We start from the raw sequence: 13,119 nt of genomic DNA on the forward strand, positions 1-13,119 counted from the left end.
ACTTCAGGATCATCTGACTCTGTCTTTTATGCTTTCCACAAGTGGCATAGATAGATTCTGGTGAAGCACCAAGGAGAAGCCAATTAAGGGCCATTATTGATTATAAAGTATCTTTTAATGCCATAACTCACCTCATTAATATTCAGATCCCAAATGACCAATGTCACCAAATAAGGTTAAAGTCAGGAATACCTGATAAGGAAACCAGAGAAAGCAGATGGCAGATTCAGCTTGGCACCTGCTACAAATGGCCTCCATTGTCCGACATAGTAAGGAACACTCTACATGCATTTCATTTCCATAGATCCAAGATGTGCCAGCCTCTAAGAGCTCTCAAATCCTAAGAATGTTAGTGAAGTGTTCAAAATTATGACAATTTTGACAGGGTAAAGAAAGATATTCTAGTTCCACTGGTTGATATGTCAGTAACTAAGGGTCAGAGTTTCAAGATTGTTAGCAAACAAACAAGGAGTGAGATGAGAAGAACCTACATTACTCAGAGAGTTGTTAGGCATTGAAGTGCGCTGTCTGGGAGAGTGCTGGAGGCGGATTCCATAGGAGGTTTCAAAAGTGAGCTAGATATATATTTAAAAGTAATGAAGTTAGAATGCTGTGGAGATAGTGTTGGAGAGTGACCCTAGCTGGGTAGCTCTTTCAGGAACCGGTATAGACATGATAGGTCAAGAGGCCTCCTTCTGTACTGTAAAATTCTGTGATTCCAGAATGTATATCTCTGATCCACTTTCAAGTACCTTCTGCATTTAACTACTACATCGTGGGTTTCACAGGCAACTATCATTTTTATGCTTCAGTAAGGACACTGTGTGTTCAGGGATGTCCCCAGCTCAAGGATTGGATGAGGCTGCATCACTAGACTCCTCGCATGCTGTTGTAGAGCTTATTGACACCAGAAGAGAAATTGCAGGGAAAACTTAACATGTCTGGCAGCATCAACAGAGAGTTAATGCTTTAGTTCCAGTGACCTTTCTTCAGAACTGATTGTAGCTGGGAAAAGATTAGTATGAATGCTGAAGGGAGGAGTAAACTGAAAAGTTGGACATGAACCCAGAGAGAGGAAACAACAGTTGAACAGACAAAAGAATGGGTAAGATCAGTTGGGGGGATCATCAGCTGCTAAAGGGGACTGTTATTAGCTGACAATAGAATGGTTATGGTAGCAGCCTAGGGGATATGTGCGTGGGGATTGGAGTAAGTATAAGGGAGATGATACTGGATTAGTGATGCTGGAAGAGCACAGCAGATCAGGCAGCTTCCAAGGAGCAGTAAAATCGACAATTCGGGCAAAAGCCCTTCGTCAGGAATAAAGGCAGAAAGCCTGAAGCGTGGAGAGATATGCTAGAGGAGGGTGGGGGTGGGGAGAAAGTAGCATCGAGTACAATAGGTGAGTGGGGGAGGGGATGAAGGTGATAGGTCAGAGAGGATGGTGGAGTGGATAGGTGGAAAAGAAGATAGGCAGGTAGGACAAGTCATGGGGACAGTGCTGAGCTAGAAGTTTGGAACTAGAGTGAGGTGGGGAAAGGGGAAATGAGGAAACTGTTGAAGTCCACATTGATGCCCTGGGGTTGCAGTGTTCCGAGGCGGAAGATGAGGCATTCTTCCTCCAGGCGTCTGGTGGTGAGGGAGCGGCGGTGAAGGAGGCCCAGGACCTCCATGTCCTCGGCAGAGTGGGAGGGGGAGTTGAAATGTTGGGCCACGGGGCGGTGTGGTTGATTGGTGTGGGTGTCCCGGAGATGTTCCCTAACGCGCTCTGCTAGGAGGTGTCCAGTCTCCCCAATGTAGAGGAGACTGCATCGGGAGCAACGGATACAATAAATGATTTTGGTGGATGCGCATTTTCAACTTTGAAGAATGTGGAAGGCTCCTTTAGGGCCTTGGATAGAGGTGAGGGAGGAGGTGTAGGTGCAGGTTTTGCAATTTTGTTGGCAGGTGAATGTGCCAGAATGGGAGGGTGGGATGTAGGGGAGCGTGGACTTGACTAGGTAGTCACGGAGGGAACGGTCTTTGCGGAAGGCGGAAAGGGGTGGGGAGGCAAATATATCCCTGGTGGTGGAGTCTTTTTGGAGGTGGTGGAAATGTCGGCGGATGATTTGGTTTATGCGAACGTTGGTAGGGTGGAAGGTGAGCACCAGGGGCGTTCTGTCCTTGCTACGGTTGGAGGGGTGGGGTCTGAGGGCGGAGGTGCGGGATGTGGACGAGATGCATTGGAGGGCATCTTTAACCACGTGGGAAGGGAAATTGCGGTCTGTAAAGAAGGAGGCCATCTGGTGTGTTCTGTGGTGGAACTGGTCCTCCTGGGAGCAGATATGGCGGAGGCAGAGGAATTGGGAATACGGGATGGCATTTTTGCAAGAGGTAGGGTGGGAAGAGGTGTAATCCAGGTAGCTGTGGGAGTCGGTGGGTTTGTCAAGTCGGTCGTCGTTAATGGAGATGGAGAGGTCCAGAAAGGGGAGGGAAGTGTCAGAGATGGTCCAGGTAAATTTAAGGTCAGGGTGGAATGTGTTGGTGAAGTTGATGAATTGCTCAACCTCCTCACGGGAGCACGAGGTGGCGCCAATGCCGTCATCAATGTAATGGAGGAAGAGGTGGGGAGTGCTGCCGGTGTAATTACGGAAGATCAACTGATCTATATAGCCAACAAAGATACAGGCATAACTGGAGCCCATACGTGTGCCCATGGCTACCCCTTTGGTTTGGAGGAAGTGGGAGTATTCGAAGGAGAAATTTTTAAGGGTGAGGACCAGTTCAGCCAAACGAATGAGAGTGTCGGTGGGAGGGTACTGTTGGGGACGTCGGGAGAGGAAAAAAACTGTGGGCTTGGAAGCCCTGGTCATGGCGGATGGCGGTGTAGAGGGATTGGATATCCATGGTGAAGATGAGGCATTGGGGGCCGGGGAAACGGAGGTCTTGGAGGAAGTGGAGGGCGTGGGTGGTGTCTCGAACGTTTGTGGGGAGTTCCTGGACTAGGGGGGATAGGACAGTGTCGAGGTAGGTAGAGATGGGTTCAATGGGGCAGGGGCATGCTGAGACAATGGGTCGGCCAGGGTGGTCAGGCTTGTGGATTTTGGGAAGGAGGTAGAACCGGGCAGTGCGGGGTTCCCGGACTATGAGGTTGGAAGCTGTGGGTGGGAGATCTCCTGAGGTGATGAGATTCTGTATGGTCTGGGAGATGATGGTTTGGTGGTGGGAGGTGAGGTCATGGTCGAGGGGGCAGTAGGAAGAGGTGTCCTCGAGTTGGCATTTGGCTTCAGTGGTGTAGAGGTCAGTGCGCCAGACTATCACTGCGACCCCTTTATCTGCTGGCTTGATGGTGAGGTTGGGATTGGAGAGAGGGATTGGAGGGCTGCACGTTGTGAGGGTGAGAGGTTGGAGTGGGGGAGGGGGATAGACAGGTTGAGGCGATTAATGTCCCGGCGGCAGTTGAAAATGAAGAGGTCGAGGGCAGGTAATAGGCGAGCGCGGGGTGTCCAGGTAGATGCAGTGTGTTGGAGATGGGCGAAGGGGTCCTCGGAAGGTGGGCGGGAGTCCTGATTGTGAAAGTAAGCTCAGAGGCGGAGGCGGCAGAAGAAGTGTTCGACGTCACATCGTGTATTAAATTCATTGATGCGTGGACGGAGGGGAATGAAGGTGAGTCCTTTGCTGAGGACTGATCGTGTGTCCTCAGTGAGGGGAAGGTCTGGAGGAATTTTGAAAACTCGGCAGGGCTGGGAGCTGGGATCTGGTGTGGGTGTGGAGCTGGGAGTGGGGGCAGAGCCAGTAACTGGAGTGGGTGTGATGGTGGAGGGAATGGGGGTGGAGTCATGAGCAAGGGTGGTGTTCCCCTCAGGGTTCTGGGAGCCGGGAATGGTGACAGTGGGATATATGGGGGGCGTGTCAGCAGGATGCAGGTGAGTGGCGTTGGTGGGGGCGGAAGTGGTGGCAGACATGGTAGTAAGGGTGGCAGAATCACTGAGCGTGTGACATCAGCGACGATGTGAGGGGCGGAAATGATGTCACATGTGATGCATGAGGAATTGTGAGAGACGGAAGTGGTTGTGGGAGTGGCCATGATGGACGGAAGTGACATCATCAGTCAGCATGGGGGTGGCAGCTGCACCAGCCGCATGGCTAATGGCGTGCAAGCAGTTCCAGAGGCTGGGGGAATCTTCTGGAACGTTTGAGGAGTGCTGGTTATGGAGGTAGGTAGATAAAAGTTTGTTGTACTTACAGTTTTTGATGTTTGAGATGGAGTTTAAATACTGTTTGTTGAGAGTATGAATTCCTCTGAGGATGTAGTACAGAATGGGTCCTTTGCAATTGTGAGAGAGTGTGGCCCTCAGCTGAGGCAGGGCTGACTGTAGCAAGGTTAGGTGCCGGCGCATTGCAGCAAGCGTGGAGCGGAGGATCTTGAAGGAGAACTATTGCTGATGTTTTTGAATCTGTAGTCTGTACTGTTTGTCCTGTTTGGGTCCAAACTCTGCTGGTTTAAAGGTGGTCTGGAGTCCGTGTGGGATGAGTTGGTTATGGAGGCAGGCACTGAGGAAGCAAGTGTGGCTGTGGTAGCGAGTTTGTTTCAGGACATGGTTGAAGAGCTTCAGGGTAGAGGAAATGACCTGGGAGATGCAGTGGGAGAGGGACTCCCTGAGATTTTTGTAGAGAGAGGAGGAAAACTTCTTCAAGGCAGGCATCCTTGCAAGAGGATTCGCAGTAGGGTTAAAATCAACTAGGTAATAGAGGATAGCCAGGCCCTAAATTTCTTGGACTTGATATTGAAGTCTGCAGAGTCCCCATGTGGAAGTCCCTAAGCTTGCACTGAGCTTCACTAGAGCACTGAAGCAAACCCAAGACAGATAAGTTGGCTAGGGAACATGGTGGTGTGTTGAAGTGGCATTCAACAAGAAATACAGCATTACTTTTGTGGACAGAATGTAGGTGTTCTGCAAAACAGTCACTCAGCCTGCCCTATGTAAAGGAGACCAAATTGTGAGCAGTGAATACAATAGACTAAATTGAGTGATGTGCTCACTGGCTTGCTTTGCTGTTTAACATAGACACAAAACCAGGAAACTAGCCATGGTTGTCAGCTGGCCTTAGTAAGTCAAGGGGGTTAGTCTTCATGCAGATGATCCTGATACAGTACTGACACTAGTCACGGCCATGTCTGTGCAGTCAGTCAGGGTCCTCGCCTCATAAGGAGTGAGTAGCTGAATAACAGGCAATCCATCATCCATGTTGACTCATTCTGCCCTATTGTGGGCTGTTACTCACCTGGAATGAGGGAGAGGCAGATACAATAGGATTAAAAATGGATGGTATTGCTAATATTTTTGATGCAAAATAGGAGTGTTTCAAGCAAGTGAGCAGATAGCACAGAGATCACACAGGATTTGTGTTATTGAGAGTTAGGGTGTGTGAGAGCAAGCAGGAAAAATGTTGCACGCAATCATGAAAGTGAGAGTGTGAACCTTGATGGGAGGTGAGTACAGTAGCAGAGATAGAGTGAGTGTGAGGTATTAGAGAGAAGATGCAGAACTTAGCCTGGCAGAGTGGAGAACATTTTGATCTTGCGACAGAGCTGGGCATTCCTCCAGACATCCTGATGACAGGCTTATGCCTGAAACATTGACTCTCCTGCTCCTTGGAAGCTGCGTGACGCACTGTAATTTTCCAGTGCCTTACTTATTGACTCTGATCTCCAGCATCAGCAGTCCTCACTTTCTTCCATTCCTCCAGACAGCCATGATCCTGGTGGGAAACTTAGGCCAGGCATGCATGATCTGATTTTGTGTTCTCCACTGCTGGTTCTGGGGGGAGAGGAAGCCCTCCTGTGATTCACTTCATCGAACAGGACCTTCAGAACAATTCCTGGAAGGCAGGGTATGATTTGCCCCTGTTTGCTATGTTTGGGCAACTGTCAGAAATTGTGCAGGGCAGCGTGGATTGACATAAATTGTTCAGGTGCCCAATGGGATTTTAAAGATGGCATGGGTGAATGGGATGCTGATGAATTCTGGGATATCTGCTGAGTGGTAAGTTTTTGTGGGAACAGCATATGCTAAAGTGGGGCAGAAATGTGACATTAGAGATATTGAGGTCATTTATTAGGTAAGTTTGGTATTGTTCAGTCTCACAGTAAGAAACCTTCTAAAAGCTTCAATGCAGCTGGGACCTGGCCAGAAGATGTAGTCCAGCTTCGTTGTAGCTCTCTCATGCAGCATTATCATTTGTATGAAAGTTAAAAATCACACAACACTAGGTTATTGTCCAACAGTTTTATTTGGAAGTACAAGCTTGTACTTCCAAATAAACCTGTTGGACTATAACCTTGTGTTGTGCAATTTTTAACTTTGTCCACCCCAGTCCAACACTGGCACCTCAACATCATGTATGAAAGGGCATCATGAGCCTTGGGAGTATGCAGTAGCCATTCTGATTTTTGTTCCTACCTTTGAAATTGACTTGATGTGCAACTAGAAATAGTATAAAAACTTCTTTAAATTATCTCAACGTCTTATGAATTAAAATGCAAGGTATGTTTTTATTGAAAATTAGTTGCACATTTTAGTAAGGGTTAATTTGTATGGTGCATTTTGGTTTATATTTGGGCGTGGAATAATATTCATTAGCTCCTAACTGAAGTCTCTCCATTAGATCTGCGCAGTGAGGTCAGACATAACAGGTTTTCTAAAAATTCATTAATGGAATGTGGGCATGGTTGGCTAGGCCAGCATTTATTACATGCTCCTCATCAACTTTGAGAATGTGGTGATGAGCTGCCTTCTTGAACCGCTGCAGCCCATGTGACATAGGTTGTCCCACAATGCGGTCAGGAATGGCAGTGTATTTCCAAATCAAGTTTGGAGGGGAACTTATAGGTGATGGCGTTCCCATGTTTCTGCATGCCCTTGCCCATTTAGATGGAAGTAGTTATGGGTTTCAAAGAATTTCTGCAGTGTTTGTAGATAGTACACACTTTTGCTACTGAGTAATGTTGGAGGGAATGGATGCATGCGGATTTGATGCCAATCAAGCAGGCTGCCTTATCCTTGATGGTGTCAAGCTTCTTGAATATTGTTGTAATTGCACCATCCAGGCAAGTGGGGCATATTTCCTCATACTCCTGACTTGTGCCTTGTAGATGATGGACAGGTTTTGGGGACTCAGGAGGTGACTTCTTTGTTTAGACTTCCTCAAAAAAGTGGTATTTATTTTGATGACAGAATGGTGTTATCGAAAAGGACTGAGTAGATAAGTGGATAGGAACCCTTGAGAGGGAAAAAAAAGAGTAGGCAGACAAAGGGATTTTATAAAGTAAGCCAGGGAAGAACAGAAGCTAAACAGGTGATACTGGAGGTTATGAGTAGTTGAAAATGGATTGACTTTGCTGAAAGCAACCCATTTCATGATGAGACGTGGGCTGTGGGGTAAGTAATAGGTGTTTGTCTTCTGAAATTATTAAACTTGAATTTGAGTCCTGACCACTATAAGGTACCTAAGCATAAGATGAAGTGATTAACAGGTGTGGCTATGAGAGCCCCAAGAATTTGCTTTATCTTAGTTATATCTTATTGCTTGACACAATTAATATCAAAGCTAGCTAGTTAGTAGTTTGCTTTACTGATTGACTTCACAGTGGAAACATACATTATATGAAAGATAAATTGTGTATTTTGTTTTTCAGGAGCAATGGCATCTCATTTTTAGATAACTGTCCTTTTGGAGTAATGTGGATCAAAACATTAGCTCCGCCCTTATTTTACAACCGAATACAGCACTACATAGCAAAGCCACCTTGGATCTTTTCTGAAGCTGGATTGTATAATGAGCTGTCACTGACTGTCTACCAAGGCCTGGTCCATGGACTGCTGTGGCTGCATTCTACCTACTATAGGGTAAGGAAAATTGTTAAGCTAACTTATGTCATTGATTGTAAGAGGGCTGAATACATAAAACCGACAGAGGATTTGACTATAATTACTTAGGAATGTTAACTAGGTAATTGGCAAATGGAGTACTATTAAAGCTGTTCTAATGCATAAAGAAGCAATGAATATCTAAGGCCACAAGAAATATATTTGTTAAAATAGTGATGTGCTAAACTAAATTAAGATAATGTGGAAATATTTTTAAGATAACACATTTCAAGGTAACAAGAATAAGGTGTCAGATTCAGTTGATGGTCGCAAAATCATATGAAATGTGTAAAATAGGTTTTGGCTGTTAACCTCTGGCTAGCTATTTTAAGCCACCTTTTTGGTGAAAATCACCAATGTCACCACTTTAGGAGAGTCACCAGAGCCTGTACAGGACCACTTCAGGATTCTGCAGGACAGATTTGCGCAGTGCTAACAGAGAAAATTTAAGCCATGGAAGAAGGCTCTTTAGGGGTCCTTAAGATGCAGACATGGTTGTTAATATTTAATTATTTTCACTAATGGTGATCAGTATGAGTTACCAGTGCCAAAACATAGATTTTAGACTTTTGACAAACAAGGAGGTGAATGGTTATTGGGTGTATATAGGAATCTGGAAGTATCAGGTCAGCCATGATCTCATTGAATGGCAGACGAGTCTTGAGGGGCCAAGTGGCCTAATTTGTTCCTAATTCACTTGTGTAATGCTAAAATGATGCAGTTGTGGATGTGAAAACAGTACTAACCAAAATAGGACATTTAGAGCAGCTTAGACCTTTGACTCTGATGGTATTCAGTTTAGGGTACCAAATGAAAAGGCCTGCATTATGTAATCTACTGGTTCATATATTTAACAAATTGATGAGAGCTTTATGCGATCCCTACATCTCAAAAGAGAGGTAAACCAAGCACTTGAAGCATATAGTCTTGCGAGTTTATCATTAGTTATTGACAAATTATTTGAAAACAAGTTGGTGTATAGTAAATCAATGAGGCTGTTAGGATATGCCTCCATAACCTCTGAAAAAGCTTGACTAAATCTTTTGAAGAAGTTGTAAAATCTGATTCCAAAAGTAACTCCGAATGAAACAATTCTAACTGTTAAAATGCACATAATGCTGACTAACCTTAATCCATTCTAGGTTAAAAATCACACAACACCAGGTTATAGTCCAACAGGTTTAATTGGAAGCACACAAGCTCTCGGAGCGATGCTCCTTCATCAGGTGATAGTGTTGGACTGTTGGAGTGTAACCTGGTGTTGTGTGATTTTTAATTTTGTACACCCCAGTCCAACACTGGCATCTCCAAATCATAATCCATTCTAGTTTGACAGGTCATTCGAAGGAAGTAAGAATGTCTCATCTACATGCCACCCCTTAGATCTCATCTTGATATCCATTTGCTTATTGTACCAGGAAAATTGGGGGAAGTCAGTATCAGCCACCTCATCCAAATAGTCACTGCTCCAAATAACATACAGGGAAGTAGTTCGATACACGAAGTAGTTTTTTAAAAATTTGTTGTCTTCAAAGGTAACAGCATAGAGGATGTAGTGGCACGTAATGCCATCCCACAACCCTGCATTTATTTTTATTCATTTGTGGGATGTGGGCATCACTGGCTGGCCAACGTTTATTGCCTATCCATAGATGCACTTGAGAAGGTGCTGTCTTCCTGAACCACTACAGTCCTGCTGTCGGTTGTCCTATTAAGAAGAGAATTCCAGAATTGTGGCCCAGCAACAGTAAAGGAATAATGATATATTTCCAAGTCAGAATGGTGAGTGGTATGGAGGGAAACTTGAAGGTGATGATCTTTCCTGTATGTGCTGCCCTTGTCCTCCTAGGTGGAAGTGTTTGTGGGTTTGGAATGTGCTATCTGACGATCTTTGGTGAATTTCTTCCTTTTCAAATAATATTCAATTCCCTTTTAGATGCCTTGATTGAACTTATCTCCATCATATTCTTCAGCAGTACATTTTGGACCGTGCACTCACTGCAGGACAAAACACTTTTTTCTCATTTGATATTCCTTCTTTTTCCAATCTGTCTCATCTGATTCTTAATCCTTCCTTCCATGGGAACAATTTCTCTCTTTCTGTTGACAATCCTTATTACTTTGAATACCACTATCAAATCTTGCAAGGGGGTGTCCATTTTATCCTTGTAGAACCATTCAAGAGAAGGGAAATAAAATAAATTTACTTGTAGGGACAGAATAATTAATAAAATGTTCACTGCCAGCAAGAGCATGAGTCCTGAAGGATGTGTTGCTTTTTCAGCATCTGGGTTAAATGCATCTCTATCAGGCCAGAGAACAACTTGATGGGGAGGGGAATGATTCAGTTTTTTGCAAACTCGAGCTGCAGTTTTCAAGTGTCTGAATGATGTAGTCAATGGCAACTAAGTTGGGAAAATTAGAGACTTGACATTGAGAAATAAGAGTTGAATTCTGCTACCACGTTTTGAAAGATGAGGTAAGAATCTAACTAGTGAATTGCTTATCTTGCTTCATTGATCTACAGTTTAATATGCCAGAGAGGAACTAAACATGACAATTCTTCAAGTCACAGTAGGTACCTGGCAGCTCCAACTCCCCGCTGATCTCCCAGGCATCCAAATTGAGCAGCAGTCCCCAACATCTCAGTTTACACTCCATAGACAACAATCATCTGTACCTCTCTCCCTTGTCAATCTATGAAGGTCGCCATCAGTCAGACACCACTCTCACTCATCATGGTACATCTACAACACACTTGGAATGCAGTTCTCTATTTCAATGGTACATTTTGGAGTGCACCAATACCTTTCATTGTACTGCGGCTGTCAAGACATTTTGAGTATTGTGAGGCCCTTCAAGGGGAAATTGCATTAACCAGGCATTTTATGCCATACAGGTTAATAGCATTTCTAATCACAATACCCTGCATTTGAAATTAATGCAGTGCCAAACTATTTGGCATACAAATCCTGGTTACAGGCAATCTTGACCATGTCACTGATCATTACAAATTCTCTCTTTGGAGCAGAAATAATCAGATGTGACCTTAAAAGTTTTACCTTCAGACATAATTCACATAGGCAATCCAAGATCTCATAGGCTGCAAAATGACACAGAGCTGACTTCTTCCCTTCTTGAACTATAAGTATTCAACAACATGCTCTTAAATACAATTCTACATTTCTTGGATAATGTGGGCAGACAAAATATCAATAATCTCCAGCACTTACAACCTTCTACCTTATTTGTGCAACATAATTGGTGCTGCATTCATTGGATCAAGTTTCTTCATGTGCAAGGTCTACATGAGGCACTCTCTGGCCCTTCTTGTCAGTCCTCCTTGTCCCACTGTATGAAAGACTGGGCTAAATCATAATTTCCGTGTGATGCAAATACTGACTACTCACATTAATAAGAACCTGTTCTGTTCGTGATATTTTCCATACAGGTTCATTGGAACCATGACCAATATTTCCAATAACAGCAGGGCTCATTGTTTCTCATAGCTGCAGTGCTATGAAGGTAGAGAGAAATTGAGGAGGAAGAGATGCACCAGCAGGCCAGGACCTGTACCAACCCCCATTTGCTGCTGAATAGCCTTACAGTAAAAGCCAGACAGAGGATATGTTCCTGATAAGCTGTATTCTGCACAACTGGAGCAGGCAGTGAGGGCAATTTGATTCTGAAGAGCTGGAAGCATCAACAGTCCTTTGAGGATGAAGAAAAGGACGGGAGAAACATCAACTTCAGCATTATGGAGCAGGACAACATTGGCTACAATAAGATAGATAAACAGGACTTAATTGACTTTGGGTTCCAATTAGTGTGAGCTGGGTGCAGTGATCATTCATTGTCTGGAAATTTGTTGTTGCTGAAAAGATAAGCAATTGCTGTTCATTCCCATCTGGTATTGCCAAGAAACACTAGTTTTGTGCTCCTACACTAAACAATGATAAAACATTATGCTATGTTGGGCATTAGTAAAAGAGTAGCATTCTCTTTAACAGGATTCTGAATTTGTATGGTTAACCTGTGTACTTTAACTGTCATTTTAATGACAAGAATCAATCAGACAGTTATGATGTAAACAATACATATATAAATATGAACTTGTATTTGTGTTAGTTAGTGTCACCTAGGACTTACATGCCCTCAGAAGCAATTATTTTTTGTTTGCCTCCCATGATGCGCACAGTGAAGGGCAACTTATGGCAGTATTTGACATGGGAAATGGTGGGGCTTTAAATATGGGAGCACTGTGCTGAGAATCCTGGCAGTGGTGAGTACTTTGCCACTGCTGAATGCATGATAGCATGAGTGGAACATCATAGAGGCATTGTGCACAGATAATGAGAACTATATGAGGTAACTTGCTAAAGCTCACAGAGGAAATCCTATATGAAGCTCACCAAAATTGACACAGATGATCTTTAGTAAAATTCAGACCATGGATACCAATAAAGTGAGTGAACTAAGGTTCTGCTTGAAGGTGGTATGAACAGCTAGAGACTGAATTGAAAAGAGGAACCACAAAGGTAGTTTTTGGGTTGCTATTTTAACCAGAAGCAAATTGGCACAGGGTGAATAAGGTACAAGTTGAATGCAGGACTCAATGTTGGTGTGGGAGATATAAGTTTCAATTCATGAGGCACCGAAACCAACACATAGAAAAGACGGAGCTGTACCATTGAGACAATCTTCACCTGAATAATCGTAGGACTTGTGTCCTGCTGATTTGTAAAGCTCAGGTTGTAATGAGGCCCTTAGAGTAAATAATGGGGAAGGATTCATATAAGGGAAGATTTTTAAAGTTAAAGGAAAATAACAAGATAATAGTTCAGGGCAGGGTTACAGTAACCAGAGTGAGGCAGGAAGAGACAGAGCACACATGGTGAATGACTATGGAAAAATGAGGATTCGGATGAAGGGAGATTTTGAAACGATAGACAAAACTTGGGGGAATGAAAAGTATACTGATGAGGGTAAAACATAAAATGAGTGGGACAGGAAGGAACTAAGAGTTTAATGGTAATAGTACATCAGAATGTATGGTTCCATGCAGGGAACTGTAGTAAATAAATTGAAATCACTTTGTCTGAAGGAATGGTGCATTAGCAAGAAAATATATTACTTCTTGTTATAAATAGATGCATAGTTTAGATCTAATTGCCATCATAGAGATGGTTAAAGATGACCAAGATTAGGA

The 13,119-nt window shown here is 43.9% G+C and overlaps 1 protein-coding gene across 1 annotated transcript in view; it reads left to right on the plus strand.

Annotated features, from left to right (window-relative positions):
• Nucleotides 1-13,119, plus strand: part of LOC132836636 (cation channel sperm-associated auxiliary subunit gamma-like) — a 265,261-nt gene that overhangs the window by 151,643 nt on the left and 100,499 nt on the right. Inside the window, exon 9 of the mRNA XM_060856028.1 lies at nt 7,679-7,889. Coding sequence (XP_060712011.1) covers nt 7,679-7,889 — 211 coding nt within the window. The remainder of the gene's footprint in view (nt 1-7,678; nt 7,890-13,119) is intronic.

Source organism: Hemiscyllium ocellatum, chromosome 47 (assembly GCF_020745735.1).
Source record: "Hemiscyllium ocellatum isolate sHemOce1 chromosome 47, sHemOce1.pat.X.cur, whole genome shotgun sequence".
In the NCBI taxonomy this organism is placed as follows: Eukaryota; Metazoa; Chordata; class Chondrichthyes; order Orectolobiformes; family Hemiscylliidae; genus Hemiscyllium; species Hemiscyllium ocellatum.